General features: G+C 42.1%; 2 protein-coding genes across 3 annotated transcripts; one reads left to right on the forward strand and one right to left on the reverse strand.

Annotated features, from left to right (window-relative positions):
- Positions 1–22923, forward strand: cep85l (centrosomal protein 85, like). 2 transcript variants are annotated; one of them, XM_056581706.1, is made up of 12 exons: positions 1–216; positions 5381–5542; positions 11242–12125; positions 18835–18920; positions 19631–19748; positions 19879–20061; positions 20578–20730; positions 21128–21282; positions 21649–21766; positions 21861–21911; positions 22237–22420; positions 22612–22923. In XM_056581706.1, exons 1-12 carry the CDS (start codon positions 201–203, stop codon positions 22782–22784), a joined length of 2283 nt encoding a protein of 760 aa, XP_056437681.1. In that variant the 5' UTR covers positions 1–200; the 3' UTR covers positions 22785–22923. The 2 variants fall into 2 exon arrangements, with proteins under 2 accessions (XP_056437681.1, XP_056437680.1); XM_056581705.1 differs by lacking the exon at positions 1–216 and adding an exon at positions 231–2769.
- Positions 8256–14776, reverse strand: pln (phospholamban). The gene is made up of 3 exons (XM_056581709.1): positions 14631–14776; positions 13348–13824; positions 8256–13033 (listed from the first exon to the last, which is right to left on the reverse strand). Exons 2-3 carry the CDS (start codon positions 13503–13505, stop codon positions 13021–13023), a joined length of 171 nt encoding a protein of 56 aa, XP_056437684.1. The 5' UTR covers positions 13506–13824; positions 14631–14776; the 3' UTR covers positions 8256–13020.
- Positions 22924–23897: the final 974 nt, after the last annotated feature.

The following is a 23897-nucleotide window of genomic DNA, read 5'->3' on the forward strand; positions in this document are numbered from 1 at the left end:
ATATATTATGTATTCTTGTATGCAGGTTAAAAAACTGCAATGACGTGCTGTTTTTTTGTAACAAGATTTTCAAGCAACACCCATGTTTGGTGTGCAATAATTGAGCGGGTTGCGGCCATAGAGTTCCTGTCATCAGTTAGCAAGTTCAACCTGACAGACACTTCCTACTTCGACTTCTGCATTGCTATTCCGTTGCGCATATGAAGAAAAACAAGAGTAAGTTTACATTTATTTGGTCTGTATTTACAATGTGCCATCAGATTGTGCTTTTTTACATTCCATATTTACATTGGAACCGTCCTACCTAGTGTGTTTCAAAATTTGATGTTATATGTCTCTATTTTGGTCAGCCTTGGCCTTCTAACATTGAGGGAGGCATTCAATTCAGTTGTCTACTCAAATACCAGGAAGCAGCTCCTCATCCATTTCACTATTGATTGAGCTGATTTAGTAAATGTCCATGTTAAACCATGTTAACATTGATCGAAAGCATGGTGGGAAATGAGAAAGGAAGAGCTTCTGATGACAGTAGAACATTTCATTAAAGTTCTCTTGAGGAAGGCAGAAGTACTCATCTGTTTATGCATGCAAGTGCGCATCTGTCGTTTTTTTTATGCATTCAATGGCTTTGAAAAGATTTCTTAGAACATGAAACCGAAAAAGACAATTATCCAGAAATCATTGGTCAGCCTATACATATACATTAAGGAGTTACAACATACGCTGCAGAATATCTTGGTTTAAAATTCAAATATTGTCCAAAGATTCCAGTATCTTCAGGAGGGCTGATGCTTTCTGCTCTAATGATTAGGTCTACAAAGTCCTTAATCTAGTTCTCTTTATTAAACATATTGGTGCATATCTTCCAGTTCACTGCAATTATAATGTCCCTGTAATAAAACATTAGTAAAAAGCAATAGCCTACAAGTACCTATCTCAAATAAATGTATGTATCATACAAATACAATAACCTACGAGTATACATAAAATGGGTTAGTAGGATTAAGAATATTCCATTCACATAATTCCAGAGGGCAAAGATTAAGAAGATGAGACATGAGTGGGACTTCTATTTAAATATGAACATTTTCATTGATGGCACCTCAATGGTGTAAACCTTTCAGTACACTTATTTTGATGTTAAATTCAGGAATACTATTATTTTGCGTCTCAAAATAAATGACTAATATTCATAACTTTGTAAAACATAATTTTGATTCGATATGCAACAGTCTTTTAAAAAGTATATTTTAACCATGGTAAAGTATATCCAAGAGTGGAAAACGTCAGTGAGGCAGGAGCTTTGAAGCCGATGCCTGTTTGTTTTACGTGGGCTTGACTGCTGTTTTTTATGATTATTATACATAATGTGGTGTGTTTGTATGTGAACGGATGGTTTCCTGGCATAGACGCAGGAAGTGTGTGTGTGGGGGGGGGGACCCTGTGCTCTGAGCTGATAAAACAAAACTGATTCAACATACCAAAATCTTTTCTGTGCTCATCCACACCCTATTATGGTTGGCAAAACTTCACGCAGACCAGTGGAAATCTGTCAATCTGTTGAAACTATAAACAACTTTAAATTAACTAATGAACAGAATTTATTTTCTTTCAATTCTGAGCCATAACTTTTCTCTTAAGGATGTTCCAAATGCTAGAAGCATTTCTTTTTTTTTTTATTACCTAATATGTAAAAGTGATAGCCAAATAATAACTATATAGCAAGAAAATGACACATTTTTTGGACGGTTTATAATATGATTGTCATCGTCAATGGTGGCTAGGAAAAGGAGGTTTGGATAAATGGAGGCCTAGGCAGGGGGCTGTCTAGGCCTCAGGTGGCTCCAGACTAGAGCTCAACAAAGAGGCTAAGAGCTCTAATGTTATCAATTTCCTGACACCATTACAATTACAAGCATTAGCTGTTGCTCGTATCTTTTGTTATTTATTTGATTTTTGCCCATAACACTGGTTAAGCATTGAGGTACATTTTTGTTATTATTACCAAAGGTACAACCACAAATTGAAACATTAAAAGCATCGATATTTTCTTTAGATTTTATTATATAGCCTACGTCAACTTTTTCAAGTTTCAAGATTTGACGTAGGCCTATTCATGTGTCATACAATTGCAGGTTAACGTTAAAATACAAGAGCGAAATCCTGGTGCATGCAATGCGATGCTATGTCACTCAGATCACCTTCAGCCTCCTCACCAGGATGAGTGCAGTGTCCTCTATCTTGCAGCACCAATGTGTGCAGTGTGCCAGTAAAGTATCTGGGCAGCTTGTACAGTCAGACCATGGACTCACCAGCGGTGAACTCCCTCTGTGTAGGGGCCGGGCCTCGTGTGGGAGCCTCCGCTATGCAGAGAAGGGGCGGGGCCTGGACTCATTTTAACGACTTCAGCTCCTCGCGAGCAATGCGGTGTCAACGTTCTCGCTATTCTGCCTCTTTTCGCCTCGGTTATTCTGGGCTCTTTAGCGGCTCAACGCTATCGTATATGTGTCGCTAGGAACTTGTGTGATAATATTTTGAAAGAGGGAATCGTATTTCGGGATAAAAAAAAAACTGCGTGTTTTTATGATGAAATCACGTCGACCCATTGAGGTATTTTGCCCATCTTTGTCAGACCTCGTCTTGGCGTCGTTTTCTTCTCGTTAGCTGCTCGTTCGGGCCGCCGTCTACAGCTACAGAGAGAGCTAGCTGCTGCTGCTATAATGTGGGGTAGGAGTGACTTTGAAGATGGATATGAATCTTATAAAACAGGTGAGCCTCCTCCGTACCGTAAGTAAACCAAAGAGGACGTTTCTACAAGTATAGCGCGGTACATAACGGGGATAATTAGCGGTGACCAGAAGGGCTTATGCTAAGCTAGCGCTGTCCATCATACTGCTTTATTGGGAGGCGCAAATGGATAACGTTACCAACTTCACTGGAAACTGTCACTGACAGTGTTCATTTTTCAGAGGGTATGACGAATATGTGTTCATCCTTCGCACCAAATGACGAGGACACACGAAGGCCCTGTTGCCAGAGTCATGAATATAAATCGAATGCTTTTGTTTCCATCGACGCGTGAACAGTGTCCTGTTAAAGGCGATGCGGACGAGGCGTTTGTCCAAATCTGTGTCACTGTTGATTTGTCAACACAACATACTTATAATAAATGTATCTTCCTACTAAAAACACCATTTGTTAAGCAATTAAATTATTGGGCACCATGCAAGATTTTCCTTTCAGCAGTCATGCTAATGTCAACTGCATTCTAACTACATTGGGATATGTGGGGCCCTTTCTGTTATCTGATAGGCTAAAGAGAATTGACATAACCATCATCATTGATGTATCCTTCTCTGTATATTATCTACAAGGGCAAACACACGCACAACCTCAGATAGAGGCCGGATATAAAACCATTAGAGGTAATACGGGGAATGCACAATTTCCTGAACGTTTGAAAGTGATTCTGCTGCGTAATCTTTCTTCATAGCAAAATACAGCTGAATTCCATTTGGTTTTCATTACTTGAACAAGAGGCATTGTAACTGCAAATTGCAGAAAAAGTGTGAGACTTAATTTGAATCCAGCAACCAATCCCATACTTCACAGTAGACTGGGACCATTATTTTGAAGTCATTACAATATAAATGTAATATGTTTCTTATAATTTGGCAGACAATCTTAATTCTTCTAAGTTTCAGCTATGAAAGCAGATTCAGCAATGCCCTATTTCAGTCTTGTATTGACTATTATACAATAATATAATGGTGGTGAGGGTAAGGATGCTCCACAGCTGGTTTACAATGAACATACAAATTCAGAGTACTGAATAAAGTCTCTGTGATACAGACACTTTAGAGCAAATGTGTCATGTTCTTATCCTCTTATCCTCCTCCTCACCCATCCCCCATTACTTATATAGGACAGGCTAAACAACTCCTGTCTAACTGGATTAAACTTTTAAAATAGAGCAGGTTTTCAACAAGGGCACCCTAGTAATTAGCCACCTTGTCATGAGCCAAGAGCTAGAATTCATTTTGTATTATTTAATCTCTTACAGAATATGTTTAGTTAACCTTTAGCAGTGGTTGCCATGATGATCAACATACTGGTGTATGTCTCATACAATGTATGGTTGGTCATAGGGATGTGCGTATTTTCGTTCCAGCACAATTTGATTGTATATCGTCTTATCATAGCCCACATATTGGATACATAGGCGATGATAAGTTACAGAAACAAGCATTTAGTTCGAAAAGATCCGAAGGTCTGAAATCGAGACTGTAAGGACATGTAGAACTCGTTCTGGGCAGCGGTTGACTGCGGAGTCCGAGAGAGGGTAAAGCTTCTCGCCTATGAGGACCCCACCCTTGTGGAATTCAGTATTTGCCCTGATTTGTTTCAATAACCTTGTCAAAACAACATGTTAAATTGATAATGGTAAACATGTTTTGTGACGTATATGGTTGAGCCTCAGTCGTCTTCAGAGACAAACTATTGAATCCACTTTTTATGTTTCGTCAAGGTCCATGATTTGAGCTCCCAAACATGAACACTTTTTCACTGCTTAGATCATTTTATACAGTCAATGGCTTGGACCCAGCGGGACATATCACATGGGACCAGGGTGTTAGCAACTGATGATGCGACCCAGAACTGTATTTAATACTTTGGTTCACAGCGGGTAATTCCAAAGATCCGATATGACAAGTAGTTCAAACCGATTTAGTTTTGTCCCCTAAAATCCGCTATGGCATCAGAATGCATCTGTTGCCATGAGTGTGCTATTGCCAGCTGGGTTTTCATACATTTTGTGCCTTCTTAGTTTTGTTTTATTCACTAAATCCATAATTTGAGGCTCATCTTTGGTTGATGGCACTCAATAGGGATTTTAGGTGTGCAGGATTTGTGTCAATGAAACAAGATTGCATTGGAATCATAGAGATCATGATTATTTTGTGACTTTTCATGCAGCCCTAATTCCTATTTCAAGCTACTCATGGTCATGGTTTTGTAATTGTGATGATGCAGCATTGCACAATTTTAAATAATGTTTTCATTACGCTTAATTCCGAATCCCGACATTTTATTGTTCAAACCTAGGGTAGGCAATTTGGTCAATTCTATTTTGAAATTATCCAAAAATCGGACCGGTAGGACATCCAATAGTTTCCATCCAGCCAAATTAAATGATTGGACAGACTTATTGCAGGCCTGTGACCTACGCATACTGAATTGTTTTATTGTTTCTAAGAGAAGTTTGAGGCTGTTATTGAAACTCGCTAAAATATATAGATGTTTGTGTGTAAGAAATTGGGCTGCACAGGTCATCTGACAATAAAACAAATCCTTTCTTTCAACATCTTTCTTCTTGTAGGCTCTAGTTGCACCAGCAATCCAGGATGGGTGTCTCGCTGCGAGTCAGGGTGGCAAGGCAACCCCTCTGCTCCCAGCAACGGTAACCAAGCGCGACGCCACAGCACAGCATCCGACAGCGGAGACACGGGCATCGGCACCTCGTGCTCAGACAGTGTGGAAGGTAGGGCAAAGCCTAACCTCTGTTTTACTTCCTTTGTTTGGACTGGAAATGTTTGTTCAACTAGCCAATGATGGGCATTCAAAAGTAAACCGAACACACATGGGAAAAGCGAAATATTAATTTGTTCAAAATAAAAGGAACAAGTCAAAATCCGTTTTTTGTTTTTGGAAATAGAGGTAACACACCGTTTTCATTCTTCATTCCAACATGAAAAGTGAATTAAACTCATGTGCACAGACCGTATCCCGCCAAGTCTGAACACTTTACAGACCTGAAAAACTTCAGGCTGAGTTATGAAGTGAAACAAAATGAAATTCAGGACGATTATCAGGCAAATCTACATAGCTTTCTCATGCAAAAATGTTTTACCAGTTTCCTAGGCGATATGCCATCACTGCCCACATCTCTGAGCAGTTGGGAGATGGGCCAAATGCAGAGGCCAGATTTCCCCTCTGGGATCAGTGTAGGGTTTGGTTATTGTATAAATAAATTCTTGAGTTTATCTTACAGGATTTTGATATAATCTTTCACATTGACAGTTAAATGTTGCCGTTTGCTTCGCTTACTTATTCACTAATAAACTCTCCGCCTTCCTAATTGTTTTAAAAGGTTGGTTTTGGACTTGGCTTTTGCAGATTAAAACAGTAATAGCCATTTAGATACTGTAAAAAGCAAATACTGTGTTCCATACCTGTTCCACTTACAAAGACTACACTGGGTGAGCAACCACTATTGCTTCTGGTTAAAAATCATGATCTGCATTTTATGGGATATTGAATGAGTTTTAATGGTCCCTGGCACCAAAATCCACATAATCATAAGTTTTTCTACTACATTTGTACAATTTGAGGGCAACATTAGACACATGACCATCGTTTTCTAATTGTGCCGCTGCCACAGGGCGAAGGCAGAGACAGTACAATTAAAAGAGGAAAAGAAATGCAAAACAGAAGAGTAGGACACATCTTGGTAGAGTAGGACACAAAATGTATGCATATCAGGGATACAAGAAACATCTGTTTCCAATATAATTTGACCTAGTCACTTCGTTGTGCCGATTCTGCCTAAGAGAATAGTGTGGAAACGCCTGCCACGGATGGAAACCAAACCAATAAAGCTCTCAATATAGGTCTTAGAGATGAGAGATTTTGTAAAGTACTTGTATGGCGATTCATGATTATGTGGTCCACAAACTCCGTACTGACAGACGCACATTGATCTTTAAAGTCAATGGTTCTATATGGCTATGCATTTTAGGAAGTCCCCAATGTCAGTGTCACTACTTGGTTCATCTATTGGACAGGAGGGCCGAGAGACAGTGCCCCGGGTCGTGTCTGGGTGCTGAATTGGGTCATCCAGCAGGGTAACGAGTCCTGGCATCATTTCATGCACAGTATGGACATGAATATAGGTCAACCATGATGTATAAAGCTGGATGCAGATCACTGATGATGTAAAGGGGGCTGATTGGCTTGCTCTGCAAGGATGTTCTTTTAGGCTCTGAACAGGTCAGAGACCGCTGTCTCTTTACATTTAGGATGTTCTTTACATGTGCTAGGTTTGGACCAAATGTTTCATCTCATAGTTATCAAGTCAAGTAAACAATAGTCGTGTATCCCTTAATCACAGTTAGTCTCAACAGGCTTTACAGGCCATATCTTTATGACTTATATTGTAAGTGACTGTTAAACAGACAGGTTAAAATTTGCAGGTTATGTTATTAGGGGTGAGACACTATTAAAATGTCATGCCACGATAATCCTGGCCTAAATATACCCATTTATTAAATCGATAACATCTTAACAAAGCCGTTAATATTGTAAATAGAGTAAATATTGCCTTTAAATATATTGTTTTAATTCTAGTTTAATGTTTTAGATTATATCTTGTTTCTTTTAAGTCTTTATTCACCAGCCTGACAAAGTCGCTATCCTTTCATGTGAGAAGATTTTATACTCATGCATAGTTCACGTAGCATATATCACCTTTGCTCAGCCAGTAATCGATATGCAGTCAGTTTAGTGCAAAAACTATCCAGCTAAATGAATAAGCAGTGAGTAATTTTAAATCTGTCGATGTGTAATGTGTGCTGACTTTGTTATCCCTTGTCATTCCTTTGTATACCCTTGAACCCTTAAGCATATAATAACATTTAATGCCACTCAGCTAATATCCTTGACTGGTCCATCTGGCCATTTGCGGTGTATTAAATCAGTTGGGGTGATTTGGGGATCACACAGCGGGGCCTTTTATGAGCTAATCCTTAAAAATAATAGTTATCTTTAAACTGCCAGAGAAACATGTCTCAGAATCTTTTAAATAATGTATTATATCATGACTGAGCGCCCGTCCAGAGTATGTAACCGTTGTGTAATATCTTCTACTTGGGTAGCAGGTTTGGCTTCCCTAAAGTCATGCCGTTTGGTAATGGGATTTGGACAGAGGAGCAGCTGCTGCATGGAGCTTGAGGGCCTGATGGCCTCATCTCATTAGACAATAACGAGGAGGGGGATGACGTTATATTTGCAATAGGATTCACAAGAGGTTTGGGGGTGATTTGGATTAGGAGATGTGCGTGTTCTAACCTTTTACCACCCATTTGTAACATAAACCTTGTTTATCTAAATGACAAATGCAATTCTTATAAAATCTCTAAAGCATTGAATGTAGATGTATAGCACTGTTAATTAATAATCTATTTTATGAGTTGGTGTCTCTCTAGTTTTAACCTTCCAAAATGTCATCTACCTTCAAAAAAGCATCTGATGATTGCTCGGACTAACTTGGTCAACTGCAACGTAGCATCTGATCTACCAAATATCTGCGCTTTCAGGCAGACATTTCTTAATTAATTTACCGTTAAATCACCCGACCTTATTATCCCTCACCACGAGTGAGGACTAGAACTACCATTGCATTTTGTAGGGGTGTTCCCGGGGGAATGTACAATTTTGGTGGGGGTGTTTTATCTGTGAATTCTTAAAATATGCAGAATTACATTGTGGTCTCAGAATTGTTTTATTTTGTTAACATAAATATTCAAGTTTTGTTATGACAAATGTACTTATTGTAAGTCGCTTTGGATAAAAGGTTCTGCTAAATGACCTCAATTTACATGTAAATGTACAATGTCCATCAGTAAGTATTGAACAGTTAGCCTACTGACAGATTAACATCAAATTAAACACTCACTAATGACCATTGTACTAAAATGTGTTCCTGCTTTGTGTAGTTGAATGAGTGGCGGCACCATACACTTGTCCCTTGTGTACCACACTTGTGTAGAGCTGTTATATAAAAGGAGCTAAGTACAAACCGAGTACACAAATCTGTGAGGAATGAATCATTGGATCTTCATCTGCGTCAAAATGTAACTGCTTGTTTATTATTTGGGTGCTGTTCACATGGGACACGTTCCCTTCCACTGCGTAGCATTTGTGTCCCCAGCCACCTTGGTTGACCTCTAATTTATGTGCTACGGCAAAAGTGACAAGAATCATGACAACAGCTCGAGTGTCTATAATGCCAGCTCAGCGGGCGTGCTGTGTGGAAACTTATCAAAGCCCAGTTTGCAGCTGGTCCCTGGTGATGCAATATCCTCTCTTGTTATAACCCCTGACCAGAATTTTACGATTCAGCTAGTACACTTGTAGCCCAGATCTCTTGGGCAAATTGTAAAAACAATTTAGCTTTGCATTGTTTTTCTTTATTATACTTTTGAGTTGTATAATTTGCCTCAATTGGTAGATATTTAGTATTTTACCTTTTTTTTATTTAATTATTTTGGGTATTTCTGGTCAGTTGCACTATCCTACATTTCTCAAAGTAATTGACAGGGACAATCCTAACTCCAACCTTCTACTAATCCACACTTTTAAAACACCTTTTGACAATTCCTGGACACGGTCTCTGTTATACGTTAGGTTTATTCAACGTTTATTCAGGACTGTGTCCGTTCCGTCATCGTTGCCGTGTGTGATCAAAGAATCGGTAGTCACTTATTTGGGAGCTTTCATCTTGTCCCGCAAAAGGTTTGAGGCACAATTGGTTTGAATCCTTAAGTACAGGTCATGCATTAACAACACACATAGGCCCTCTCATTTACCCACACTGTTTTAATCAGACATGTGCATACACCCGTGGATGGGATCACGCGTTAAGTACAATTACTCCATAATGCCTTGTGTGGGTAAAACATGTGGAAAAGTTTGGTGTGAGTGTGCTAACTTGTGCTTTGGCAATCCAGCCTCATTTGAATGGGAAGTTAAAGTTCAGCGTTGTCTACTGTATGTAGTAATGTGTGATTCAGAGCAAAAATGAATATTGCTTTCGCAATAAAAAAAGATCACAGAAATGGTATCTCTTGCTACACATCAAAATGTCACAACTATCGCAATACAGGTTGTTAAATGGTTGGCAGGTTGTTCAGAGATTGCACATGAATGGTTATTATAGTTTAATATTATGAAGTCTGTATTTTGGTATGCCTTCACTTATTCTGGAAACGGAACCAGACATCTTAATCACGAAGTTTATAATGTAGAATATATACCAAATACATTAGCTTTTTGGTGGATGAATAAAATACAATGAGTGAATAAATACTTGACACCCTTAAGTTATTGAGTTGGGATGGGCATTTTATCGATCTTTGATCGATCATCGATAAAATTAACGATCAATTATCGATTTAATCGTTATTTTCTACAGGCTATATAAAAAATTCCCATATCTTTCTCAATGAAATCCTTGTTCCATATTTATAGGTATTTATAGGCTAACAACCATACAAGACAGTTAACATGTAGACCTACAACTGTTTATTTTTAAAATAAATAAATATAGGCCTTATGGCCGGGCTATAGTCCAATGCGGCGTTCGTGAAAGCCGAACAATGCGTTCTTAAACACGCAAAACCATAAAAAAAGACAAAATCTGTGTTAAACAGCCAAGCAACGTCTTGGCTATGCCGCCCTCACCCTATGCAACACAACCTCATTTTGAACGATAAAAATATCACTTGATCGGCAAAGTTCTTAATGATCGATCATCGATTAATCAAGCACATCCCTATTTATTTTATTTTTTTGTAGTTTAGTTTTTTATCTATTTTATTTTAAGCATATTTTGTGTGAAGGGAACTTGCAAATTAAGAATTTCATTGCCCAGTGCAAACAAGCTTTCTTGGTTCACTGGAGAAGGCAGGGCTGCTCAGGGAGTCTAGACCTCTTTAGAATAATTTACCTACTCCTGAATGTTTTTTCGTACTTGAGTACGGTACAGGTGTCAAACGGACTTGGGCACGGTTACAGATGGCCTAGTGTGAGTGCGCCCTCAGTGCATCCTTTTTTCCTAGCAAACAATCTATTTTACAATCAAATTAAAGTAATAATTGTTCTAATTTTTTGGAAATACCTAACTCAGACAGATTGTATTTGTACACATGGCACTAGAATACGTCATTTTTGTGAATGAAGAATAATCATTTGTAATGCTTTATCTTTAAACTTGTTTGTTTAACCTTTTTGACTGCAGTGCAACCCTAACCCTTGGGCCTTTTTCAAAATTGGAGGCTAACTGCTTTAACTGTTCCTTATCTAAAAATATTGTTCTAATAAAGAGTTTACTACACTGATATTTTGTGTTTATACTATTGATCCACTTCATTAATTTCTAATGTACATTATTTTGTCTTCCAGACCATTCCAGCTCCAGCACCACTCCGTTGTCCTTCCACCCACTAGTCCACCATCGCTCTGCCCCAGGAGGGAGTTCCAGTGGTACCCTTCCCACAGCACACGTCCTCCCCTCACCCTCCCCATCCTCCTCGGGTTCGGCCAAGCTCAGCGTGGCGACCTCACCCGGTGGCGCCAGTCCCTGGAGCAGCCTCTGTCAGCTGTCGACGCCAGCCGCCTCCTCTCGGTCAGACCTGCCGGGGTCACTGGACATGAAGGACCCCCAGCCCATCAGGAGGTGGTCGTCTCTGACCCGGCTCTCGGCGGGGACCGAGAGAAGCGCCGGCAAGGGCTTGGGCAGCCGCTGCAAACCGGATCCCCACGGGTCTCTGGACAGAAAACTCCTACACGGGTACCGGCACGACTCTATCGGTCAAGCGAACATGGACGCGTATCTCTCTACGTCGTCTCACTTCAACCCCCTGCTGCGCTCGCCCGGTGCCGCCGACCCACACTTGTGGTACGACCGTGGCGGGAGACCCAGCGGCGTCGGACAAGGAACGGAATCGTCTCGCTCGTCCGCCCTGTCGTCTCCCCTCAAGCCCCGGAGCCTCGACCTGAACTACAGTGCCTTACCTGAGAGCAGGCTGGGGCCAGGTGGTCCTGGCCACGGCTTCACCAATCAGAGAGGCCTGTCCTTTGCCCAGCCGGCGGTGGGCGGCTCTCCCATTCAGCCAGCCATCAGAACTCAGATGTGGCTGAGTGAGCAGATGGAGTACAGGCCCGGCTCAGAGTTGGGCAAGGTTGGACCAGAGGTGGAAGGCGGAGCAGAGAGCAGTTTGCTATTGGCATGGCAACAAGAGCACCAGCACAGAGAGAGACTACGGCAGGAGGGCGAATTGAACCAGGTAAGCTAAGACATGCAATGATGAGCAGCAAATCTGGGAGTAAGATCGAAGTAAAGGGGGGAAGGTGAAGGGACCTGGTGATGGGTAAAAACTGAAGGGGTAACGCTTCAATTGAAACCAATTGAAGCTTGCTATAGTTGTGAAAATAAACCATTGTCATGCATAATAATAAGTTTATCTTGGCTGTTCATCAGACGAAGAAATCCTAGGACATTACGTTGGGTTTTGGTAATGTGATTTGTAATTTGACTTTTATATATGAAAATATGATAATGATGAATCCCAAACACTATTGTTTGATTAGTCATTCATGAAAATAAGGGGCCGATCCTATTTACTGAATGAGTAAAGATATATTTATAGGGATGAATAATTTATTCAAACAACCTTTTTTCAAAAAATATATCAACTTGGTGTTGGATATCCCACATTGTTTTTAATTTATGTTTATATATTCTATCTTAATCTTAAAATGTTGCCCATTCAGAGAAGAGAATGCAGTGGCTGGTTTTCTTTCGGACTTTGTGTGGCTACTAGTGGTATTTGCTATTCCCTCCTTTCTGCCAATTTCAATTTATCAAACGTAGTGGTCGTCCGAAGTCACATTAAACCGGCAATCTCTAGTAAGTACACTACTTAACACTGCACTTCTTGCAAGGTTTTTAATTGGATACAATAAATGGGTTTTAGTGCCCAAAAGAGCCAAAAAGGAGCAGCTCATAGGTAATGGGATACATTTGGTCATTGGGTTTTAAATATTGTACTCGCTGTCTCCCCTTGACCCTTTGGCGCTGTAACTGGATTGATGGATGGATGATAGAGCAAACAGATGAATTCAGTCATGCCTTCTTGTCCTTGGGCCTGTTGACGGTCCACCTTTCTGGAGAATGTCCGGCTACATTCCTCTTCTACGAGGACAGGGGAGGGAAGCACATTGTGACTTTAGACCAGAGGCATGCACAAATGCATACAAACACAATGATGGAACAATGCATTAGCATGTTATTCATCCGTGTTTATTGTGTATAAGCACCACGTAGCATGTGGCTCTTGTGCCAAGTGCCTTTCATGCAGCATCAAAACCAGTGACGACAAGTGACCCACTAGTGCCCTCTGGTGCATGTTTCACAACACGTCTATTGTGATGGTAGTTCTACTAGGAGCTATGTTATCAGGTCATCTAATTTAATCTCAGGGCTAACATGTTCATCAGTCTTCTTACACAAGGAGTACGATGATGTACATGAGCAGCAGACAGATGAGGATGAGGCAGAAGTTCACAAAAAGCTCCTGCAGGTTCCGCCTGGCCTGCGGGGGTACCTCCATGGCCTGGGAGGCCCGGCGCATGGCGTTGCGGGTCAGGTGCTGTACCTTCTCCATGGATGAGGACCACTGTTGAGGTGTGGACTGGAGAGCTGGTGGGGCCTGGCACTAGGCTGAGGTCGATAAGGAGCGGGACCCCCAAGCACTTATCCCCGGCAAACTTTGTGGGCAGAAAATGTTTTCTGAAAATAGTCCAGCGCCGCTTTGAGGCAAGTGGTCACAGGATGTTGAGGAGACGTGTCCAGCGTCTGTCTCCTGTGGTCAGTCGGCTGGTGCTAATCTATAATAATAAATGCGTATATCCTCGGCTGGCTTGTCAGGATGAGGCTGCAGACGGTCAGAAGAGGCAGACTTTGAATAATGAGATTCCAGTAGCCTGGGAGAATAGGAAGAGGTATATGAAAGTAATAAAAAGGGACAATGAGAGTGTGCTGTATCCTTGCATATTATTTTCCTATGGTTACATTGGTATTTAATTTTTTCCATTCTATAGCTCAGTGCTGTATGAGGTTCTGTACAGAAAGCTTTTTTGTCTTACCAAAAAAAACATTCAACAAACATTTCCATAGAACAGAATAAATAATAATGGAAATTATGAAACATGATATTGTGTCCTATGTCAACTGGAGGTATTTTCCATTAACACACTGAAATAAATTAATAATATATTTATTTATACAGTGCGCGCATGTGATGAGATTTGTGCCAGGGATCGTCTGTGTGTGTGTGTGTGTGTGTTGGCTACTGCTTTGAACCTTTCCATGACGGTGCGCATCAGTTGCTATTGTGATGCTATACAAGGTCATTAGGAATATTTTGAGTGCAGCTGTGCAATTGTTTTCTTAAGATTCATTTTGTTTGATGTCTCCATGTAAAAAAAGGTTGATGTTATTTATAACAGCCCATCGTTTTTGATTTAACCTTTTTAGCAGTTGGTTGTGGCAAAAAAGGACAAAGTATTGCATTATTACAAGATTAAATTCAAAACATAAAAAAATTGTCCCCTGACATTTCTCTTCAGAACCATTTTGTCTATAATTTTACTTGATTTTGTAATCCCACTTCCATGCTTAGCTTGTGCTTCCCGCAACCAAGATTTGTCGTTGATTCATAACATGCGCAGACCTGACTTAAGTCTCTGACTGTTCCCATGTGTAAAAAGAGGAAAACTTAAATTCTTACCTTTTTCCAAATTGTAGATATTTGAAGCGGATATTCAAAGGGTACCTGGCTATATGTGTGTCAGTCCCTCTGTCACCGTCTGTGTCTGTGTGGAGCACAGGAGTGCCCCGCTATTTTGTGCGATCACTGGTCTGGTGGAATAGAACGATACGTGTTGATGGGAGGTGACTTGGAGGGGGTGGAGAGCTGAGGCCTATCCAGATGACAGAGGACAAAAAGGGCAAATATTAAGCTGCACGTTGTCAAACCCCGATCCTCGGCCCAAACTTGAGTTATTCTCAGATAAAGCTGAATCTACAGTTCTGCTTCTGTCTCGGTCGAGCTGCCTGCATTCACACCTTCAGGATGATGTGTACAGCACATTACGGAGGTACTAGAGCTTTCACGGCCACAAGTGTACAGGAGCCCACGCAAGACAGTCTGTTCCATTGAAAATATGTTGAAACAGCAATATATACTGTATATACATGGAAAATATGTTTAGAAATCCTACAAATGTAATGCTGAAGATCGCTGGGTGTGTCGCAAGCAACCAAAATGACTTGGATATGTTTGGATTTTGCCAGGTGCATTAATTGTCTGGCTGTCAAAAATGCACTACGCCCGTTCCCTGTTTGACCAATCAGCGTTAAGTTGACGACTGTGTGTCTTTGTGTTCCCAAGCAGGAAAAAAGGGGTGTGTTCAGGTCTCTAGTGTGGCTCTTTGTGGATCTTCTCATACATGCTCAACATAGAACATTTTTTCTACACACATTGCATTGTTACCGTAAATCTGAATTTTCTCCCTGATTCTTTACTTAAAGCATTGAAAATGTGTTATTTTTCTATTCACAAGGGATGTTTAGATTAGAAAATATTTGATTTAATGCGTACATAAAAATGATCACAGATTTTGCCGTTGCCGTACCATGTTAACTATAAACTAATCCTTGATCTAAATGTATCCACTAATCTCCAACCTCTAAGGCTACGTTATGTACACTTTAGTCTCTCAAATCAGACTTTAGATTAATGGCTGATGGCCGACAAGCTCAAATCTGGGTAATCGGGGTGTTTCACTCTCTTTCACTTCATATTTGTTTTTCGACCAATCCTACTGCTCAAAGAGGGAATCTGTAAGTGTGTCATTGGCTCCATAAAGTTTTCAAATTCACACCATGTATGGCCATTGTAGAAAAATGTGCTGTGAGAATATAAAAACAGATATCCTCCCAGCATATTTCACCCACCAATACATGACAGATGGTTAGGGTATTTATATGCCCTAAAACAACACTCAAATATTAGCTCTTATATCTTAACCACAGCACTTTGAACTGCCACAATGTGGCACGTATCGTTTCATAGTAATCGCATGCTTACCCAGAATTCATGCACAGACACGTATGCAACTCATACACTGTAGATTATAAGTCAGGCTAACTTTCCAGACCCTGATCTTCTACCAGGAATCCACATATCTTTGTTCTAAAAATAACTGTAGTATTGTCCTAAGTGGTATTTCACTGGGTGGGTGCAGTATGGGGTTGACCTTCTGATAAGAGGACAAAGCCGTTTGTTACAGGGAGGGGGTGAAAAGTTGTGAGTTGAGAACTTAAAACCTCCTTTCCTTAAGCAATTATATTAATAGTTATTGACATTGTTAATTACAAACCACAAGAATCTGTTTCCCTCATCGAAAACAGCTTCCTGTCAATGACTGATCCAGAAACCAGATCTAGGGGAGATGTAGGATTGTCTTTCTGAGGAAGCTAAACTTGTTCCGCAATCTAGTTGTAGCTGGTCACCCACTGTTGTCCCTTGAAATGGCTCAACCAGTTGACTGTTTTCATCATCTATACCCTTGCCAATAAGCCTGGAGAACACCCTGATCATCCTCCATCCTGTTTGGCTACTTGGATCAGTCAGGACCTCTAGCCTGCCTCATTGTTTTCATGTGGGCCGGATGGGGGTGAGAGTACTTGCCCTGACGGACAAATTCCCTCAGCCAATCAGCGTAGCAAACCAGTCCGCAGCAGGGCTTTTTCTTTATTGGGAGTGCGTGCTCTTGTTCTTTTTCATGAGTAGGGTTGAGCACCGAAACTCTGTTCCAGTAGGTCACCGGTTCCGATTACCGGTTACAGAGATCGAATAAGAACACTTATTTAGGTGCCTCATAAGGGTGCCTGACTTTTTCTTAAAGCCCCCTGTCCCGCCCCCATGGTGTTGCGGCGTCAACTTGCGTTAGTGCTGGGCAGTATAACGGTTGACACCGAATAACGGTGTATTTTCCGTGATGTTTATATGCCGCCATACTGGTGTATTTGATTCGGAACGCTGTGCCGCGAGACACTGTATCAGACGGGAAACTTTTGAATGTTGCGCTTTTAAACACGCATGGTACGACTACGACGTTCTATGTCAATAAATGCGAGGCGCGGTATTTCAGGCCAACTGGTAAAAGAGTTTGTCACGGCTTTCAAACACGAGGGTTAGGGTTAGCCCTAACCCTAACGAGCTGCGGCATCACTTACTTGATGTTGTTTTGTGTGTGTGTGTGTGTGTGTGTGTGTGTGTGTGTGTGTGTGTGTGTGTGTGTGTGTGTGTGTGTGTGTGTGTGTGTGTGTGTGTGTGTGTGTGTGTGTGTGTGTGTGTGTGTGTGTGTGTGTGTGTGTGTGTGTGTTATTTCAAAGTAACCAACAAACTGAAAGCCGATGCATGCTTCCAAAACTATCTGTTCAAAACCAAATAAACAAATCAAAAGCAGTGTCACTTATTTGCTTCAAATACTTTCTTTTCTTTTCAAAACTTGGGAATTAATACGGCGCGGTACAGAGCGGTTGAAAACAATGCTGGCGACTCCTGCGGCTGCCTGCACCTGCGTACTTAATATGACTTTGGCTGTAATGTGGCGCCATGCACGCAATTGTAAACGCGAGCAGCATAGCTCAGTGCCTGCCTGCTTTCAGCGAGAAATTATTATTATTTATTTATTTTTTAAAGATAATTATCAGTCACAGCACTCACAACAGCCTTTCCTCTTCGGGTAAGTTGAGTAATTTAATGGCAACCTCAAATCTTAGGGATGCAACGATTGTGAAATCCTGGGCCTATACCGATACGATGTTTAAAATAACAATTTGGCCGATGCCGATGTTTTTTTGTTATTTATTTCCCCTTTTGTGCCAGGGAAACGAACCCTAACGCCCCACGCACGCACGCAGACACTCACCTCGTATACACGCCACACAATGACAAAGGGAGAGGCTTTTATGATTTGTATGAAATCATCCGTTTATTTCAACAACTGCGCCATCAACATTCAACATCAAAATTATTCAACGTGAGCTTCGGCAGATAGGCCTACGTGCGCTGAAAACAGATGGCTATTTATTTTACTGAACACAGCAAATCGTGCGTGTTCGGTCCGTTTAAAAGTACACAGTAGGAACCGATATCGGATAAAACCCAAACGATACCCAACGGTCGGTAAAACAGCAACGCTTTTGGCCCGCCTATATTGATACATCGATGTGATTGATTAATGTTCTGGGCCAGGGGAGGCCCAGAATATACACGAGTATATTGCTCGTTCCCAGAGTGACTCGCTGAGCAAATTCAAATTGTGCTCTCGCGAGAACTCTGGATTTCCAGGGTATTATCGGCTCCAAATATCGGCTCAAGAAAATCGGTATCGGCGTATCGGTTATCGGCTAAGGCTGATGAAAAGAAATCGGTATCGGCCCTAAAAAATCTGTATCAGTCGATCCCTAGTTACCGCTCATTGCATCAGGAGATGCCATCAGTTTTTTCCAGTGGCTGCCTCTATTTTTACGTCATAAACTATGACAAAGTCCCTGATTGGCCGAGATAACATTGTCCTTTCTGGAAGTTGGTATTGGTGGCGGGCAGTCCAGACTGATCCTTGTAGCCAAACAGTATGTGAGGTCACATGATCAGGATGTTCTTCAGCATACTTGCCAATAACCATCATGGGTAAAAAACATCTACCTCGGTGATGATATACTGCATCGCATAACATCATTTTTGGTTCAGATAGATTCTGGTTGAGGCCAATTGCCTTCCAACTAGAGGAGTTAACCTGCATTTTACTAATAAGTGTCACACAAATGTTATGATGTTATACATCTGTTTAAATTATGGCTTATGTTCATTTATAGCTTGTCTTTAACCAGTGTATTTGTGTGTGATGTGTGTATTTCAGATGCTGTCGGGGACATCGCTACCTGTCAACACTCTTGTGAAGATTAAAGAGGGACTGCTAAGACAAAGGGAACTGGAGATTGATCGGTACGGCACCAGTTGTACACACAGACACTCTGATGCACAGCTGCCATACCTTTCAAGAGTGCCCTTGTCAAGTTCTAATCTATTGGCATACTGCAGCGCATAGCTACAAGCTGTGTGTCCCCAAACGGGGTGACACAGTAACAAGTGGGCCAAGGGCCTAAAGCATGAGTGTTGGTGTGAGTGTGGGTGTGTGCATGTCAAACACAGATAAAGTAAGGAACAATCGGGGGGACTGGATGAACTCAGGAGCTGTGTTTTCTAAACATTCGTAGATGTGGAACATGAAGGAACCGATCTATCAGTAGCATGGGTACATTAGAGGTGTGTAACATGTGTAGCTGAAACACGATCTCATGCCATGCCATCTCAAATGGTGTTGTCACCATATCACATGCCAAATGTAACCATGCTACGGAAGTACATTTCATCCAAATTATCCAGATGATAATATGGAATTGTGCATTTGATCAATTCTGTACAGTTGATCCCAAATCATAATTCTTTTAACATTAACAATCGAATGCAGCTCTGAACAGGAACGTTTTGGGGCACTTAACTGGCTTGGAAAGGATGCCAGCCAGCCAAAGCAGTCCATTTCCAGCAAGCCAAAGCTACAATAATGGACTGATTCTCAGTCAATTAATGTTCCCAGAGGGGAATGTAACGATTCTCTCATGTCATGTTCATCTTGACCTTTTCTTTACTTCCAGACAAAAGCAACAGATCTTTCAACTTCATGCTAGAATCAGAGAAAATGAGCTCAGAGCACAGCAGTTCCTTCACAACCAGAGGGATCCGTCCGATCAGCCCTACATCCTCAAACCTAAGGTAGTGACTTGAATAATAGTGTATTACATTATACTACGATTTTCTGTATCATTAAGCTTTCATAATTTCTACCATTTGCGCTTTAATCCCTGATTATAACAAGATGTTTTTTGCAATGTTTTTCCAATAGGATCCTCTGCATGATTCAGTATCAGTGAGCTTGAGTGGACCCCCGTCTGAAAGCCAGTGTTGCAACAGAGGAGAGCTGGGCAGGAAGCTGGCTGATGCCCAACTCGAGGTCCTCCACCTCAACGAGTTCCTCAAGCAGAACACACAGAAATACACGGAGGACATCAAGAAACTGGAGGAGAAGGTATGATGGCAAAGTGGTTTACTGGGTAGTGCATCGTTGCTACAGGAAGAGAGTGCATCAGGTTGAAAATACATCCGCTCAAGTTTTGACTTTAGCACTTTGATAGCTGATTATTTAATGTACTTTGTTCTCTGTGGCATACTGTACTCCTTTACAGTCATAACTTATTTCATCCTTCCCCTATTCTGTGCACATCAGTCCGCTCCCCTGTTTTATGCATGCTTTGATGTAAGCTGCCTTCCCTTGAACTGCCACAGATCAATATTTTAACCACGACACCCAGTTCATAACAAGCATAGTACTTCAGCTGCAAGGGCTTTCATCAGTTTGCCCTCGGCTCAATCACTATTTTTTTAACCGCATTCTGCGATGGATAGTGGCTTATCTGACATTTACTCACATGGAAATCTTCAATACAAAATGAGGACGGCGACGGTCTGAATATCTATAAATATGAAACCCTGTATCCCCTGGATCAATGCAAATACAATTTGACGTGGCGTCCTTCCTCTTTAGATGAAGACGAGGGATCGCTACATCAGCAGTCTGAAGAAGAAATGCCAAAGGGAGACGGAGCAGAACAAGGAGAAGCAGCAACGCATAGAGACCCTGGAGAAGTACCTGGCCGACCTGCCGTCCCTGGACCAGGCGCAGTCCCAGACGCTGCAGGTGACCCCCGCTGCATTCAGGGCTCCAACGTGGATGGCAAAGCCCTAGAAAATGTTTGGCCTAGATTTCTGGTTCAAGTTATACGGGATTCAAGTTAATTACTTCTGCATCATACCTACCTACCTTAACTTACCTTGCATGACGTGCCATAATTCAATATGTATTGAACACGTATTTCCTGTTTCAAGTGATGTTAAATATCACATGCACTTGTGTATAAGTTGTACATGTTTAATATGTGTACATATGCATATTCTATGTTTCATGTTTGTTGATAAATTCACTTGGTGGTTCTATTTGTAAGGTATGTATTGCTCTTGAGGAGACCATGGTGACCAACAGTTTCCTTTTGGGTTAACTCTGAATCTGAAACACTAACTCAGCGTCTGTGTTTCAGCTTGAAGAGGCGCAGAGAAAGGCTGAGGTTCTGGAAGAGACAGTGTCTCAGCTGGAGGAGAATCTGGTGCAGGACGGGGCTCTGTTGAAACACAAGGACAGTGTGATTCAGGCCCAGTCCCTCAAGGAGAAGGAGCTGATGGCCGCTGTACACAGGTAGGGTTCTGTCACTCACTAGTTTTGGATATTTTGATGTGCCCAGTAGTAGCAGAGGATGCCATTTGCCTATTGGCCCTTTGTTTTCTTAAGACATTCACGTCAACCAAATTGAGTGGTTCTCTCTAAACTAATTCATTATCGTAAATACGATAAGAGAAAAGTCTAAATTGGGGTAGATTACATATTTGGGTTAAACTTAGAGCAATGGGAAAAAATGCTTAATGTCAACCCATATTATAATATGATATTCATATTGCCTGTTCTGCTCATCAGCGGTTTATTTTCCCTTACTGTTGGTTTGATTCGGGGGACAACTCGGCCGGAGGGTGTGTAACTGTACGTGTGTATTGTCTCGTGACTCAGCTTGCAGCAGAAGGTGGAGCACTGTTTGAAGGACGGCGTGCGACTCCCTATGTTGGACCTGAAGCACTTGGAGGTGGAGAACACCCAGCTGCTCAAGCAGCAGGAGCAGAGCAGCAAGGTACCAGCATGTACAGACATGCACACGACACACAGGAACGCACCAATATGAACCCAGTTAACCAGGCTTCTAATATGCTGTTCTGTCCCTCTAGCTGATTGACCAGCAAAAGAAGCAGATAGAGGGACTATCTGTACAACTGACGGTAAGAATCAAGTAAATTCCCTCATTCCCATGCATCATTAATTAGCCTGGCTAACGCCAGCCCTCATCTCGATCTACATTGAGATGAGGTCTGGGAACCACACATTAATTTTCTCGGATTTGAGGCGTGGTTTACGATTGCCCGGAGCCGTTTATTGGGCGCTACATCGTGATACGAGAGCGAATGATTCTCTTTCACTTGGCTTGTTCAACGGCATACGTCCCACTCCCTGCTCCGTGGCCGACTGCGCCAACACCGCTGATTCCTTCATGACGCCCCAATGAGACGGGTCTCAGAACCTCTCTCCATTGTGTTTCTGCCCCAGAACCAAAGGCCCTCAGAGGACGGGGGGCCGGGGCGTCCGGCGGCGCCGGTCCACATGCAGGACATCAACCTGCTGCTGAAGGAGATGTCCCTCTGCCTGCTGGACCTCAAGGCCCTCTGCAGCGTCCTGACCCAGAGGGCCCGGGGCCAGGAGCCCAACCTAGCCCTGCTGCTCGGGATCAAATGTGAGGGAGCGGTGCAACACACGCACGCGCACACGCACACCATTGACATGAACATCTTATCAAGGCTAATTTCACGTTTTGTCAGCCTTTGTTCTTCCGGTATGAATGCAGAATATGCATTGATAGATGTGTGGTGGGAGGTGTTTGTGACTCAGGCGCTAATACCTCCTAATCCTCTCCCCTCCCTCCAGCCATGGGCTTCTCCGGGGAGGAGAACGAGGGCAGTGACGTGACGGAGGAGGACAACGTGCTGAGGGCCAAGGTGCAGGAGGTGAGCCAGCTGAGGAGCAACATCGACGAGCTGCGGAGGACCGTCTCGGACCGCTACGCCCAGGACATGGGAGAGAACTGTATCACGCAGTGACCCGGCCCCGGGGCGGCCAGCCCCTTCTCCACACCGTTCTTTCCCTCCTTTTCCAACACGCCAGCAGAGGGAGCCACGCTTTCCTGAACCGATCTGTTTTTCACAATATTTTTAGAATAATTCTTATTATTCTTATTCTTATTCTACAAACTTGGGCTTGACTTAATATCTAGCATCTCCCATCTACCTATCTTAAACCATGGTTCCAACAGTTTGGGTGAACACCAAAAATGAGGAAATCAAGCATTAATGGGAGGGATGTTTGAAGCAGGTACATGAACACGGAACAGTTCGTAGGTGTTGTACTGCTGCCGTGAAAGAGTGGTTTATTGTCTTCATGCCCTTCTGATCATTGGACCAAGCTTTAAATAGAGTTCACATGAAGCAGGCTTTGTTTCCCCCTGCAGGCAGGGAGTATTGCGTTGTCACTGTTTCTCTTTTCTTGGCTTCCATTTTGTTTTAAATAGCCAGTGAACCCAGTGTTTCAGACGAAATACGAATACTATGTGATTTAAAAGAAATGCGCTTTGGGCTGAGGCTCTCAGACATCATGAAAAGAAGGCTGCCTGCGTCCGCAGCAGTGTGGCTCGTTCACATAGTGTTGGGGAGAATGGCAGAAACAAAGCCAGCTTTGGGTTCACTGGCTCTTTAAGGCGGGCTCTGGTTACCACGGATGTCTGGTGACTCATTGAAGAGGTTGTCATTGTGTGGAGGTCCTTCTTCGTCACTCAGAATATATGTATTTGCAACACATCCCACATGTCGCAGTCGAGCAGAAATCCAAGTGCCTCCTTTTGATTGAAGGTGATCCTTCAGTGTTGACCGCAGAGACGATGGCCAGATTGTCATTCTTTTCCCTGACATCTGGTACAGAGGCTGGCCCCTGTTTTTGTTAAACAACAGAATTAATATGTATATAGTAGCTATATCAATTTAAATACAATACAATATAGATCATATTGTCAACATTTAAAGACCAAACATGTTGGTTACACGTTTCCCAACCAAATGTCAAATGTAATTGAGACGCTCATAGAATAGCATAGCCAAGCTTATTTTACACGCCCCATTTAAGGGTTGCTGAAATGAGAAACTCCCACCATATTCATTGAA

This window comes from Gadus chalcogrammus, chromosome 21 (genome assembly GCF_026213295.1).
Source record: "Gadus chalcogrammus isolate NIFS_2021 chromosome 21, NIFS_Gcha_1.0, whole genome shotgun sequence".
Lineage (NCBI taxonomy): Eukaryota > Metazoa > Chordata > Actinopteri > Gadiformes > Gadidae > Gadus > Gadus chalcogrammus.